Here is a 13,688-nt window from a genome sequence, read left to right on the forward strand (position 1 = left end):
GTCTGCTCTCACCTTTCTTGGAGGTTTCCAGACATTAGGTTTGCCACCACAACACAAAACAACCATGCTATCCAGAGGGTGTTGCTCAATATTGGTTTATTAAATAATTGGATGATATTACAGTTATTTTAAACTGCATCAAGGTATCTTAAAATATGGGTTTTTGACCTTTTAAAATATGAGGTCTTTTTGTGTTTTGCATTACTGATCAACCAATTAGCTGGATTTGAAAAATTAATTTTCAAGCATACAAGTGGCATGTTTTTACACTTACAAAAGTACTTGTCTCATACTGAATTTATCATATATCTTTAATAGCAAGCTTAGCCATTAATTTATTTTTTCAAGCTTATAGTGACTTCGTTCCATGTAAATGCTGTGAACAAACCTATTATAGGATTAACTCACATCTGTTTTATCACTGAAATGTTCTAGTTCAGAACCTAATTTACTAACGAAAGTATTATCATACAATTGTATATTTATGGCTATGTATAAGGCTTTGTTAAAGACATTATTCCTATTATTTCTTGACAAATATCCAAAATTTTGTGCTTGAGAGCTTGTTACTCTTTCAGTATGTTTTTAAAGGCTCTAATATTCTCCCATGGAATTAGGATAAGGTTTTAGAATTATACTGGCTTCAGGAGAAAATTCACTTCAGGTTTTACCATCATAATAGATGCTGAGTGTGTTACAGAGTGGATTACATTATTAGCCTTACATGCCTGACTTGGTCCAAATTAACATTTTTTCTTACATTTGCCTATTTACCTTTTCATTAGTTCTTTAAAAGTCTTATAGGATGTGCTTTGATCACACTCATCCCTCCCCTAACTCACCCAGATTCGCTGTTCTTCCCTATTCACCCAACTTTTAAAATTTGTCTTTTGCTTTTTACTTCTTCAAGAGCACTATGTGTTCCCAAGCTATTCTCATACCTGTGTTCTTCTGCTGGAACATAGTGGGCCGACCAGTGGCTACACTCTCAGAGAAACTAACAATCTCAATAGCTCTCCATGGCTCCATTGACTAACTTAATTTTTGGAATAAGTTTTGATTGCTTCTATATAGTAATATATTATCAGATAATGACTCTTTCCATATCACTAGGCAGCAAATATTCCAAGAATCTTCTAAAATATTTTAAACCCTGGTAACATTCCAGCATTAAATAGACATTTCAGTCTCCAAAGAGTTCTTTAGTTATGCTAATTTTGCTATTTAATAGGAAATAATTAACATTAATATCTGGTTGTATCTTATTTACCTGCAGAGTTTTCTAATGTATAGCTTCATGCATTTTTTTTATAGTTTGTCTGACTATTGTTCCCAATCAAGTGGCCTAGGTTCCAGAAATCAAACTTTTCCATATTGAAGCATGTGTTTAATGTTCATCGTCAATTAATTGTTCACTAGAAATTCCCTGAGGATTTAAATTAAGAATAATGAGTATTGCCCTGAAAGGCATTGTCTTTCTACTCAAAAATTTCTCTTATAACTGAAAATATGTCCTAAAACCAAGACTTTTTTCACTACATAGATAGATCTATTATTTAATTGCTTGCATCTTTGCCGTGTTGCTGAGGCATGGATCTCTCTATAGTTATATGGATGGATGAACATATGGCTTCTAACATTGAGCAGACTAGATCAAAAACTTATTTTTCATGTGTTTATATTTTGTTCATATTTTTAGGAATTTGACACCCCATAGAACTGAGGTCAGATAAAAGCTGCTGGCAGAACAGAGTAAGTAGGGGCTAAAGAAGGCAGGGGCTGAGGCAATCAGGTTACTTTCAATTTCTGAAGGAGGATGGGATGGTCCTGTCTAATTATGTTATTAAGAAAGTATAGAAACTCAGGCACTATACCTGGTCCATCTCATATGGAAGGTCATTTGCTGGGGGACTTAATCCAGGGTGCACAGTGGGAGAGAAACTTATGATTATGTTACCTAAGCCCCTCTTGGTTTTCTGCAGATGTCAAGGAATACAACACTGTCAGATCTAAGTTATCACACAGTAATGTGCAGATAATCAACCTAGCTAATACGTGTAAAATGTCTTTCAAAACTGCTAAATGTAAAATAACTGTATTAAAAGACACAGACAAAGAAAGGTCCAGAGTGACCAGAAAAATCAGACGTTGCCTGTGCATGTAGGGAACTATAAAGTCCAAAGAAAAAAAGGGTAATATTTAGCCTAGCTATTCAGGAATGGATGTTATTTCTGCAAGTTAAGATAGATAAATAGTGAGATGATGTGAGAACAGGCAAGCACAAACACATAGAGATAGGAAAGTTCTCCTCAGAAATGTCATGTCCCTACTTGGAGCCTCCAATATTCAAAAAGAAATACCTAGGGGAAAAGGAAGGACAGACTGTAAAGGGCTTTTAATGAATTTAATTCTTACTTTAAGCAATGGAAGTAGGTTGGGTTCTGAGCCTGTCAATAAAGAAATGAAAGCAGTTGATATTTGATCTGCTATAAAAGAAGAATGGTGGGAGGATACCTGAGAAATCAAGAGGTTTTGAGCCAGAGGCAGCAGAAATGCCAGTAAGAAGAAAATGATTGTGAAAGATTTTTAAAAGAGAGAGAGAGAGAGAGAGAGAGAGAGAGAGAGACCATAGTAGAGGCATTCTGAGTCATAGAAACTGATTCAAACCATCTACTGTGAAATATAAGTATAATATAATTTATTGTCAACTTGATGCCTCAAAGCAGACCTGTGAGGGATTATCTAGATTAACATTAACCTCTCTGAGAATGTCTGTGGTGGATTCTCTTAATTAGGTTAATTAATATGGAAAGAGCCCTCTTAATTGTGGGTGGGACCATTCCCTGAGCAGGGAATCCTGGTTATATGAAATGGGCAGTGCAAGTTGAGTGGTGCTCAACATTCTCCTCTTCCTGACTTTGTGAATAATGCCAAAACTGTCTTGAGTGCATGCTGCTGTAACGTCTCTACAGTGATGGACTGCAACCTGGAATCCCTGCCCTCCTAAGATGCTGCTATCTTAGATTTCATTACAGTAACAAGAAAAACAACACCTGAGACAATAGTGAGATGTTATGAGATTGCAAATAATCACTTCTTTCCAACCCATTTGGAAGTTAATTTGTTGGGGAACTCTGTCTTCATTAGAAGTTTACACCTCTAGAGCAACTGAGAAATAAAGAAGACCTTGACGACAGTGATTTGACCCCCCCCCCCCTTTTGGTGCTGCAAAATCATTACATTTCAAGGTATAAATCTAGTTCATTTACATCAAACTTCTATTCACAAAGTCAGTATTGACTTCACTGGGGACCAGGGACCAGGGACCAGGGACCAGGGACTCTTCAGATGTGGATACTGTGAGCAATACCTTTCCTTATGAGGCTTTGCCATGGCCCTCTTGTTAACAGGCTTCCTCTTAGTAGATGCTTCTGTTTTTGAAATGAGTCATTCCAGCCTTGGCTGTTGTTATATAGGAAACTACACAGTATGAGATGGAGTTTGTCCTTCCAAGCTTCCAAGAGATTGCATGTGTGCACGAGTTCATCAGCTATTTAAGTTATGGCATTCCACTTTTCTTTTCTCCTCTCCTGTGTTTCTTCATCATTTTTATTTGTCACTTTGCCAAGAACTCACAAAGTCAAGTGTTTTATGTCCAAGATGGGCATTTATTTTACACCGGATGCTTTGTGCTGACAACACCACTTTATTCACAGCTTTTCGAGTCTTGAGAGAGATGGAGTAGCCAAAAATTACTTTTGGAATGTTCAATGTAATGTTTATAAAATGTAGGCTGTAGGTTCATAAGGAAAAAAAAAATTTTTAAAGGATAGAAAACCTGGGATCTTCGAGATGGCTTAGTGGATAAAAATGCTTGTCACAGAAGCCTGGCAACTCATTCTGATCTATGGAACCCATGTAAAGGTGGAATGAAAGAACACACTCTACAAAATTGTCCTACAGCCTACATGCACACTCTGTGGCATGTGTCTGTTCATCTCCCTGTCATATAAGTACACAATATTAATAATTTTTCAAGCTAAAATATGGAAAACATAGCATATGGATACACACACACATATATATATACACACATATGAGTGACAAATAATTTAAATTTTTATTTTCAAATATCTGATGAATCATTATGTGGAATAAGAATAAAATCCATTCTTGTAGTTCCAGTGAGATATTTAGAAGAAGCAATTTTGATATAAATACAGTTTTTTATAATACATTATATATCCAGAGTATAAATGCAGTTTGTTTTAATATATATCCAAAATACAAATGCAGTTTGTTTTAATACATTATATATCCAGAGTATAAATACATTTGTTTTAATACATTATATATCCAAACCCTTGACACTGGTATGATTTCTCTGCCTGAAAACATTTAAGCATAAGCAGTTGACCTTAGGAAGCAGTTCTGATGGGAATTCAAGGATCTGTTAGGAAAGTTACACCAGGTCCTCAGTGTCTCCTCCAGACTCACACATGAAAAGGGCTGGAGAGAGTCAAATACCTGTGTTCTTGCAACAAGTAATCTTGTTCTATCTTAGTCATTATGGGCTCATACTGCATCTGTTTCTCTGGGCTATTTTGTAATGGATTACATGTGTTTTTGGCCACATACTTCAGGACTGGAGCCTATGTCTAAAACACATTGCCATATCTCTAATTATCTGAAATAGTGAGGGGATCTTGGAAAGCATTTCAAGGTTATTTAGATAGTGAATAGGTAAATAATATTAACATAAAATATATAAATGTCAGCATCCACGAGTTTTCCTTGTTTGCCAAATGTGTTTTCCGTGTGTTTGTGTGTGTGTGTGTGTGTGTGTGTGTGTGTTTCTCTGGGCATATTGTTTAGTGGAAGGATCCATTAGAATTGCTCAGGCCGAAAACTTGTCCTATGCTCATAATTCTCTTCATTAGGAAGTAGTGACCTAGTTCTACTTTTAACTCCATCACAATCCCAATGACTTCTCACAAGCTCTGATACTGTTTCCTTGAAGACTAGGGAGCAGCAAATGATGATGCTATCGGCAAACCCAGCCTGCAGTCTGGTATTGCTGAAACACTGCCAGTTCTTTTATTTGCAGGTGCCACAGCGAATGAGCAGGTAGCAAACAGGTTGCAAAGACTACGACCATTGAGAGAAAATTTGCTTCAGGAAGTGATATCATTTTCTCTCCCACCTCCTTGTCTATTCCTATACTCTTTAAAATGTAAAGACCACCCTTACTTAGCTCATAACATTCCAATCTGCTTGACTGACTCCTGCCCTAAACCATCTTTTTCTTCAAACACAAATCAACTCACATCACTTCATGTTATATGTCCTTCAAAAGGCTTTGCATTACATTCAAAGTCCAGTTGCCTTACCACAACCTGTCAGTTCTTTGGGGTCTGGCTGCATTTAACTTTGTGATTTTTTCCTTGTACTGTGCGTCCTGGATGGTTTAGCTGGGTCACACTTGCTTCTAACAGAATCTCATATATGCAAGAGTCATCTGCACTGGAATCCGTCATCTTTCTTTTTTCCCTTCTCTGCCAGAATACTTTTTAATGAGATGTTTCTGGGTTGCTCTTATCCAGGGCAAAAAGGTCTCCTGGTAAAACCACTTCCATTCTCTTCATTCTCAGTGTTTCTACTTTACACAATTTCTTCAGAGCACATATATAGAACTAAGTTAATTCTTTCATAGATATTTTCTCATTTTGCCTATTGTCTCTGTACCACATGAATGTTATTATAGTGAGAAGCTCACCACTGCCCCTGCTGGTGTCAGTATGATACTTCAGGTAATATATATTTACAGAACACATGGTGTGATTGGCTTGTTCTTGTCAACTGAGTTCTTTGTGAGAGATTTATATTGACATACTACTGGAAACACACTTTTCTGATGGTTTTTAGAACTCACTCTTATTCCTCTCCTGCAGCCCATGGGCATTCTTTCCATCCTCGAAGAGGAATGTATGCTTCCTAAAGCTACTGACAAGACTTTCAAGACCAAACTCTTTGACCGCCATTTTGGAAAGTCAGCTTATTTCCAGAAACCTACATCTCCTGAGAAGAACTTCGAAGTTCACTTTGAACTTACTCATTATGCAGGAGTGGTGAGTTAGTCCTACATTCCCTGGCTCATGTTTTCTGGTCTTTACATCAAATGAACTTGTCTAAAATCTTCAGCTAATATTTTAGTACTGTTTAGATCAAATGATAACATGAACAAGTACATCTCAGTGCTAGAGATGAGGCGGTGTCACCTTTTAGTGCTCAGGAAATGTCATGTTCATACTACAATAGCTTATACACAGTGATCAGAAATCTCAACGTGAACTCTATCATCTGGTCTCAAAACTTGGCCACTGTAGGAAGGCCTAGCGACCATTAGAGTCCTGGGACATCTCCCCTTGTTTGTCTTTCTTTTAACTTGACATTGTGTTAGTGATTGCAGAAATCATTGTTTTAAAAAGAGATAGTATGAAGTAATGGTCTCTTAAATTTTTGCAAAAACAACTTCTAATGATCTCTCTAGCTTCTTCAGTGATATATGCCATTTTTCCTTCTTATAGCCAAGAAGAGAGCAGATATATCACCAGATATATTCCTTCTTATAGCCAAGAGAGAGCAGATATATATGTTCTGTAAATATATATTACCTGAAGTATCATACTGACACCAGCAGGGGCAGTGGTGAGCTTCTCACTATAATAACATTCATGTGGTACAGAGACAATAGGCAAAATGAGAAAATATCTATGAAAGAATTAACTTAGTTCTATATATGTGCTCTGAAGAAATTGTGTAAAGTAGAAACACTGAGAATGAAGAGAATGGAAGTGGTTTTACCAGGAGACCTTTTTGCCCTGTAAGAGAGCAGATATATCACCAATGAATGATAACAATACATCTCAGCCTAAAATGATCTCCCAAGTATTCCGAGATAGTGTTCTTTATGATATTATGAAATATAGTTATAACAATATGTAAAATACCACTGTATTTGCTAACTTTGTCTGAGTACTTACTATATATCAGAGAGAATGGAATCTTTTTTTTTTTTTTTTTAGCGCTGCCTATAAAAGTTGCCACAGAAATTCTTTCTAATGGATAGAAAGGCCAGTCCATTCTTCCCCGGTCCCTTTTATTGTCCTTTTCTTTATGTTTTTTTTTTTCTGACCCATTACTTCCTTACCTTTCAAATCTTTTTATTTTCTTTTCCTTTGAAAATGCAAAATTTTTAATAATCCAATTGGGCTGCATGATGGCCTTCTGGAATATTACTCAATATTGTTACTAAATTAATACAAAAGGTTATAACTTGTGGATTTTTTAAACAATGCACAATTTTTCTTATTAATGTGTACCTTTTCTTATTTTGTTACTTGAAACACATCCCTTTCCAAAGGTCCCTTATAATATCAGTGGTTGGATTGGAAAGAACAAAGAGCTTCTTAATGAAACAGTGGTGGCTCTACTTCAGAAATCCTCCAGCAAAGTCCTGGCAAGTCTCTTTATAAAAGACATCATTGCTGGTAGTGGTAAGTTAGTTTCCAATGGTGCTTTACCTTCATATTGGATTGATTGGTGACATGGCTTCTGCATAGGTTCTTTCTGCTTTCTGTTATAAGACTTTCTGCTTTCTGTGATGTCTTTTATGTCCTAGAGTGTTTATGACTAATTCATGATTTGTTCTAGACTTACATATAAAAGAGATAAGTGACAACACAGACTATTGCATGGTTTGGGGACAATAATAACCCTCACATATATATCAAAGACCAATCTAGTTTTGTGAATTTTAATTGGCTTTATTGGTCGTTAGTCTAAAGAAGAACAAAACAAAAAAGATTCATATTACACCAAACCACGACATGAGTAAGAGGTGCTATTCATATCTAGAGACAAAAAGATGATGTGCAAAACTGGAAGTTATTGAAACAGCCTTATTAATTATACCTTGCATTTATTTTATCTATAAATGGTTTGAATAGTTGGTTGACTGTATTTGTTTAGGACCTGGCAACTTCCTCAGGGATAGTTATGATTTGCATTCTTATTAACTTACAGGTTACATCATACAGAGAAACATTTTAGCAAAATTTAAGATGTTTTTAGGAAGTTTGGGCCAAAGCATCCTAAAGACATCTTATATGTACGATGTATATATGTACAATACATGTATGTATGTACGTATGTATGTATGTATATATATATGTTTATATGTATTTTTGTATGTATGCATGCATGTATGTATGTATGCAAGTATGCATGTATCTGTCTATCTATCTATCTATCTATCTATCTATCTATCTATCTATCTATCTATCAGTCATCTATTTGTCTGTCTGTCTCTCTGTCTTTCTGTCTATCTATCATCTTTGTTTAGTTTATTTGGGTTGAAAAATTAAAATATTTCCCTATGTCTATGGATTTTTTTTCCTTTGCAAAGTGGAAACTCTTGGTTAATATTAAATCTAGCAAGTTCAGAATTGCTCCACACACATAGGGTGGAGGGCACCAGCTATTCTGTCAGTAGCCCATGCACTCACTTCCTAACATTCTCATCTTTCTATTATTTTATATCCAGCTTCACATTAACCATCATCTCTCTTAGCCTGATCTAGGCCTTCTGATTAACATGGTCAAGAAGTAGATGAAGAATTTAGCTTTACTAGATGTTATAATTAAGGAGCAATTTGAGCCTGTATCAAGTGGAGATAAGAAAATAAAAGTGGTTGTGTTTAATTTTTGATAATTTGGGGGAAGTACAGTTGTTTGATTTTACTATTAGGTTTTTATTATTGTTGTTTTTTGTTTTAAAGACTGTGTCTTGACAGTGGCTAGACTCAAGATTCTTATCCTTTTTCTCTAGTCTCCTAAATACCCAGGATAACTGATATAGAATACTGTACCTACCTTTTGTCTGGGTCTTCTATGGTGTCTTTGAGTTGGTGAGATAGTGACCGCATAATTTACAGTACCTAGTGGCTAATTATCTGACCATTCATAGAAGAATCAGAGAGGAAGGATGGCCAGATAATTGGGAAGAAATATGGAGTCTGTCTTTTCAAGGTGTGCTGCATTCTTTTCATCCAGAAGGGAAGAATAAAAGGAAAAGGAAGGTCTTTGAAAAAGCATATTCTAGCACTTCTTATAAATAATTGCTTCTAAGAATTCTAACTCATCTTCACATTAAATTATCCTCAAATATCCTTATTTTCTCTTGACAAATTGTTGTATTTTATACCAAAGTTATAATTTCAAAATGTTGTCAGGTCCCATTCAAAAACAGGTAAAATGGTGTACACAGACATTATCTGATTCATTTAAAGGTGAGCCTCCCAAAAGGACATTCATGATTAAATTTCATGGCATGTATCTCTACAGAGTTACTATTCAGGTTCATAAAATATGTATTTAAGATTTCTTTACTGACTGGCATCCTGCAGTTTCCAGATTGCTGGTGGCTTTTGTCCTTTCTTCTGTAGTTTATCTGAGTGGGTTAAAGCTACAGAGCTTTTTGTAAGATATTTTAACTTAGTGTTAATTCTTTTGCTTCAGTGGTAAGGAATGGGAAATAGATTTGCATTTTAAATAAACCTTGAAAGCACATGAGTGTTGCCATAAGCAGTTAATGTGGGGAAATTAAAAAGATCAACATAAAAGGGCCTATCTTATTAAACAGTAGGTAACTATTAATAACATTTTGGTTTGCAGGTCTCCCAAGATGTTTCATTTGCAGTCAATTATAACCTCACTGTGCTTAAAACAATCAGGATAATGATACCTAGAATACATATTCTGTAACTTCTCTTGAAATAAAAAGTAAAATACTTCCATATTTGCTACATGATCTACATAATCATTTTCAAGCTTGAAATATTCTACTGTATGCATATTTATTAATACTCAAATGCATCTTAATAGACATTTCTTAATTTCTCTTTTGCCCCAAAATTTCCACACTGACTAGGTAATGGTCGAGTGAGGATCCTTATATATATTTTTGATTATTTCTTTAGGGAGAAGCACCATAGGCATTTTGTGAAGGATGTACATGTTTCCAAAGCTTTTGGTACATATTATCATGTTTTGAAAACTTGTATGAATTTGTTTTTATCCACACTGTTGTAACATTATATATTTTGGAAAAAGAAGTTTTTAAATTATCTTCTCTTTTTCTTTCTAAGCTACACAGTTTGGTGAGAAGACACACAAGAAAGGAACATCATTCCAATTGATGACATCTCTGCATAAAGTAATTTACACCTTTTAACCTGATTAAGTAATTATTATTATTCTCTGTGTGTATGATGTGTGTGAGCACGCATGCCATAGCATACACGTGGAGGTGAGAGAACAGCTTTGTGAACTCAGTTCCCTGCTATCATTATGTGGGCTCTGGTGATCAAGTTAAGGTGACAAGGATTTCCTGGAAAGTACATTTACACTAAGGTGGAAGACGGAGCTATATTGTTATTGTGAAGGCCTTTGGAAGTCACTGGTGGTGCCCTGACTGGGTGCTTTTGTCAGCCCTGCACTAGTCTTGTGGCTGGTGTGACTCTGGGCTCATAGTGACCCCCAGTGGTTAGAGGTCTTCTTAGGCAATAGGCAGCTAAGGCAACTTACTGTCTACCACTCCAGAGTTTGAGTCTCTTGTGCCTCAAGAGAGGACCAGCTCTGGTTGTGCTGGGTGAGTAGATCCGAGCCAAGGCAAAAACAGCACCACAGCCTTTTCTTCCCTTTCTCTACCCCACTTTCTCCCCTCCTGAAATAAATGCTTTAAACAATCTTGACTGTGATTCTGAAGAATCTGACCTAGAATAAAGGCTTTCAAAATAGAAAAGTCGAGAAATGTCTTCCTTTGTAAATAAATCTCATTTCTTAGCTTCAAAAACGACACCATTCAAATTCAAAGCAGGTGGAAATGATTCACAATGGAACTGTCTGTTGGGTAAGTATTGACTTGCCACAGGGAAGAAATAATGTGTTTGGTAAGCATGTAACACTATTGAATTCATGTGGTGTATTAGATTCAACTGACAGATTTAGACTTTTTGCGGTTCTTTGGCAGCTTGAAAAGTGATTTTGTGTTTATTATGGCTATTATTTTAGGAGAACATAAATAAATTGATGACAGATTTGAAATCAACAGCACCTCATTTTGTGAGATGTATAAATCCTAATAAGAACAGAATTCCAGGTAAGAACTAGACATCTTTACACTTTGCAGTAGAGAATGTATATTAGTTCAGCTGTGTTGAATGTACTTTGAAGAATCGTGTACTATTTCCCTTATGTATGAGTAGATTTTCACATGGAAAGATGAGAAGAACTGAAATGTGACTTCTCTGGACCCTTTTCCAGGTTCATTGAATTCAGTTCCGGGTTGTCATACCAAAGTATGCTCCAAATAAAATTGGCCTTTGAATTTTAGGTTAAAATGTGGATGTGCGTCTATTTAATTCATTAGAAAGAGAAACTATTTTTTAAAAGGATTAAATATTAAATCATGATGATATTTTAGCACATAGATAGCATTTGGTCTTCATTTTCTAAATTGATCAAGAAGGTCATTTCAGAAAATGTTAAACATATTCTCTAGCAATCTTTCTAATATTATCTTCCTTTATATGCCTATTTACGCAGTTACTTATTTCTGGACAGTAGATACATTTGCAGTGAATTAATATTAATGAGAGACTAGTGGTGATTGTCCCTTTTGTAATTTTCAAAACAGCGTTTTCTAAACACATTCCTTAGGTCACAATTTAAAGCTTTTCAGCAAACTCTTTGGAGCTTTAGTTTGAGATGTTTAAAGAAACCTATATGACAAGCACTGTGTCTTTGGAGCATCAAATACTCTGGGAACTCATATTCTAATAGTGCTGATTATAATATGTGTGGATCTGCACTAGCTTGTATTTTTATTAATCTACTATAATTAAGAACCTAATCTTGAGAAAGTGTGATCTAATTACATAGACTGTGATGTGAAGTAATGCTATTGGAATTTTTATATAGAGATGTTTCAACATTACAAGTTCATTTGTGTGTGTGTGTGTAAGTTTGTATACATATCTATAGCTTCATTATTTCTTATAAGTTGTATTTTTTGTTTTTTGTTGGAATATATATATGTATGTGTGTATGTATATATATCATACTATATATATGTGTATATATATACATCCACACACACACAGACACACACACACATATATATATATACACATACTAGAATTAGGACTAGAATAATACAAGGCTTCCACACATTCTAAGTAAAGGTGTCATATTTGAGCCACATTCCCAGATCTCAGCTGGGTTTCTGAATGCATCTAAGGGTCCTGCTTTAGTCTAGCAAAGAACGCAGCCAGCTGCCTCTGAATTTTGGAGCAATTCTGCTACCTATTAAATGACTTCTATTTAAATCAATGAGAATTCCATCAAGTTTTCAACAAAAGTTTTATGCTATAAAACAATCCTACATATGTAATAAAGAGGAAGAGTGAGTTTGATCCTAAAGTGTCAGAAGCTTCTAACCACCCCAGCCCTGTCATAAAAGATCTAGTCCTTATCATAAGAGGATCGGAGTACTGACATATGGTTTAGCTTAGGTCTGTGATCTGAGATGCAGAGACAAAGCAGGCTTTTTTGTACAAGGAATGGTCCTTAGCTTTTTTTCAGAGTACTTGATGAAGGTCAGATACACTGGCTTCTTGGAAGGCTTTTCAAAGGCTTCCATCAGAGATTCCAGCTGACAGCAGTGGGAGGGCTGCTCCTTTTGAACAAAGTGGTGATAGAAGAACGCTCATACTGTATAATAAATGCAGACACTGGCAATATAATAAGTGGGAGAGGAAGGCCAAATGTGGCCAAACTCATTCTAGGAATAAATTGAAACAGAATTTTGTGGTTGGTCCACCTTCCCCTTCCATTTCACCCATTCCCCTTGGAGTCTCTCCCTCTCTCCTCCTGGAAATGAAAGCTCACTTTTGTTCTCTACCCTCTCTGGCTGCTTTTTGCCATAAAATGCATGGCTTAAATGTGTGATGCCAGCCATTTACAAATAGAAAAATATATGATCTTTTTAATGTTCGCTGAGAAACTGCCTACAACATCTTTTTTTAAATCAGCATGTTGTACATTAAATAGAGTTGTAGGTAAATCATGTCTGTAGGATCCTTCCTAGTAGAATGAGTACTGTGTCATTGGGATGGAAGATAGTGAAGTCCTGTGAACACTCATGAACAGTGCTCTGAATTCAAAGTTTTTAAAGCCTGAGAGGTAGTAATGAATGCAATATCTGGTATGATAGATATTTGAAATGTGGAGTTCGCGTATCTCTCTCTTTCAGGTGTAATGGATCCTTTCTTGGTCCTACAGCAGCTGCGCTGTAATGGCGTCTTAGAAGGGATTAGAGTATGCTGTGAAGCGTTTCCAAGTCGGATACTCTATGATGACTTTAAGCAAAGGTAGACATACATTCGAGGTTCCAAAATTCTGAAGCAGTCTGTTCTGTTTCCTCTGCATGGAATGTGTGTGCCTACATTGTTTATTTGCTTGGTGTACTCCCCTCTATAAACTGATGTGGGTTTTATGGTGATGAGATATAAGCTGACATAGTTCCATATTATTTACTCTTAATATCAATATCTATATAGCTTTGG

General features: G+C 35.7%; 1 protein-coding gene across 1 annotated transcript in view; it reads left to right on the plus strand.

Moving 5' to 3' along the window:
• The window catches only part of Myh15 (myosin heavy chain 15), a 117,137-nt gene that overhangs the window by 38,789 nt on the left and 64,660 nt on the right, over positions 1–13,688 (plus strand). The window contains exons 15-19 of the mRNA XM_034514859.2: positions 5,952–6,128; positions 7,424–7,556; positions 10,209–10,276; positions 11,134–11,221; positions 13,376–13,493. Of these exons, the coding sequence (XP_034370750.1) occupies positions 5,952–6,128; positions 7,424–7,556; positions 10,209–10,276; positions 11,134–11,221; positions 13,376–13,493 (584 nt within the window). The remainder of the gene's footprint in view (positions 1–5,951; positions 6,129–7,423; positions 7,557–10,208; positions 10,277–11,133; positions 11,222–13,375; positions 13,494–13,688) is intronic.

The sequence above is a fragment of the Arvicanthis niloticus genome, chromosome 12 (genome assembly GCF_011762505.2).
Source record: "Arvicanthis niloticus isolate mArvNil1 chromosome 12, mArvNil1.pat.X, whole genome shotgun sequence".
NCBI lineage: Eukaryota > Metazoa > Chordata > Mammalia > Rodentia > Muridae > Arvicanthis > Arvicanthis niloticus.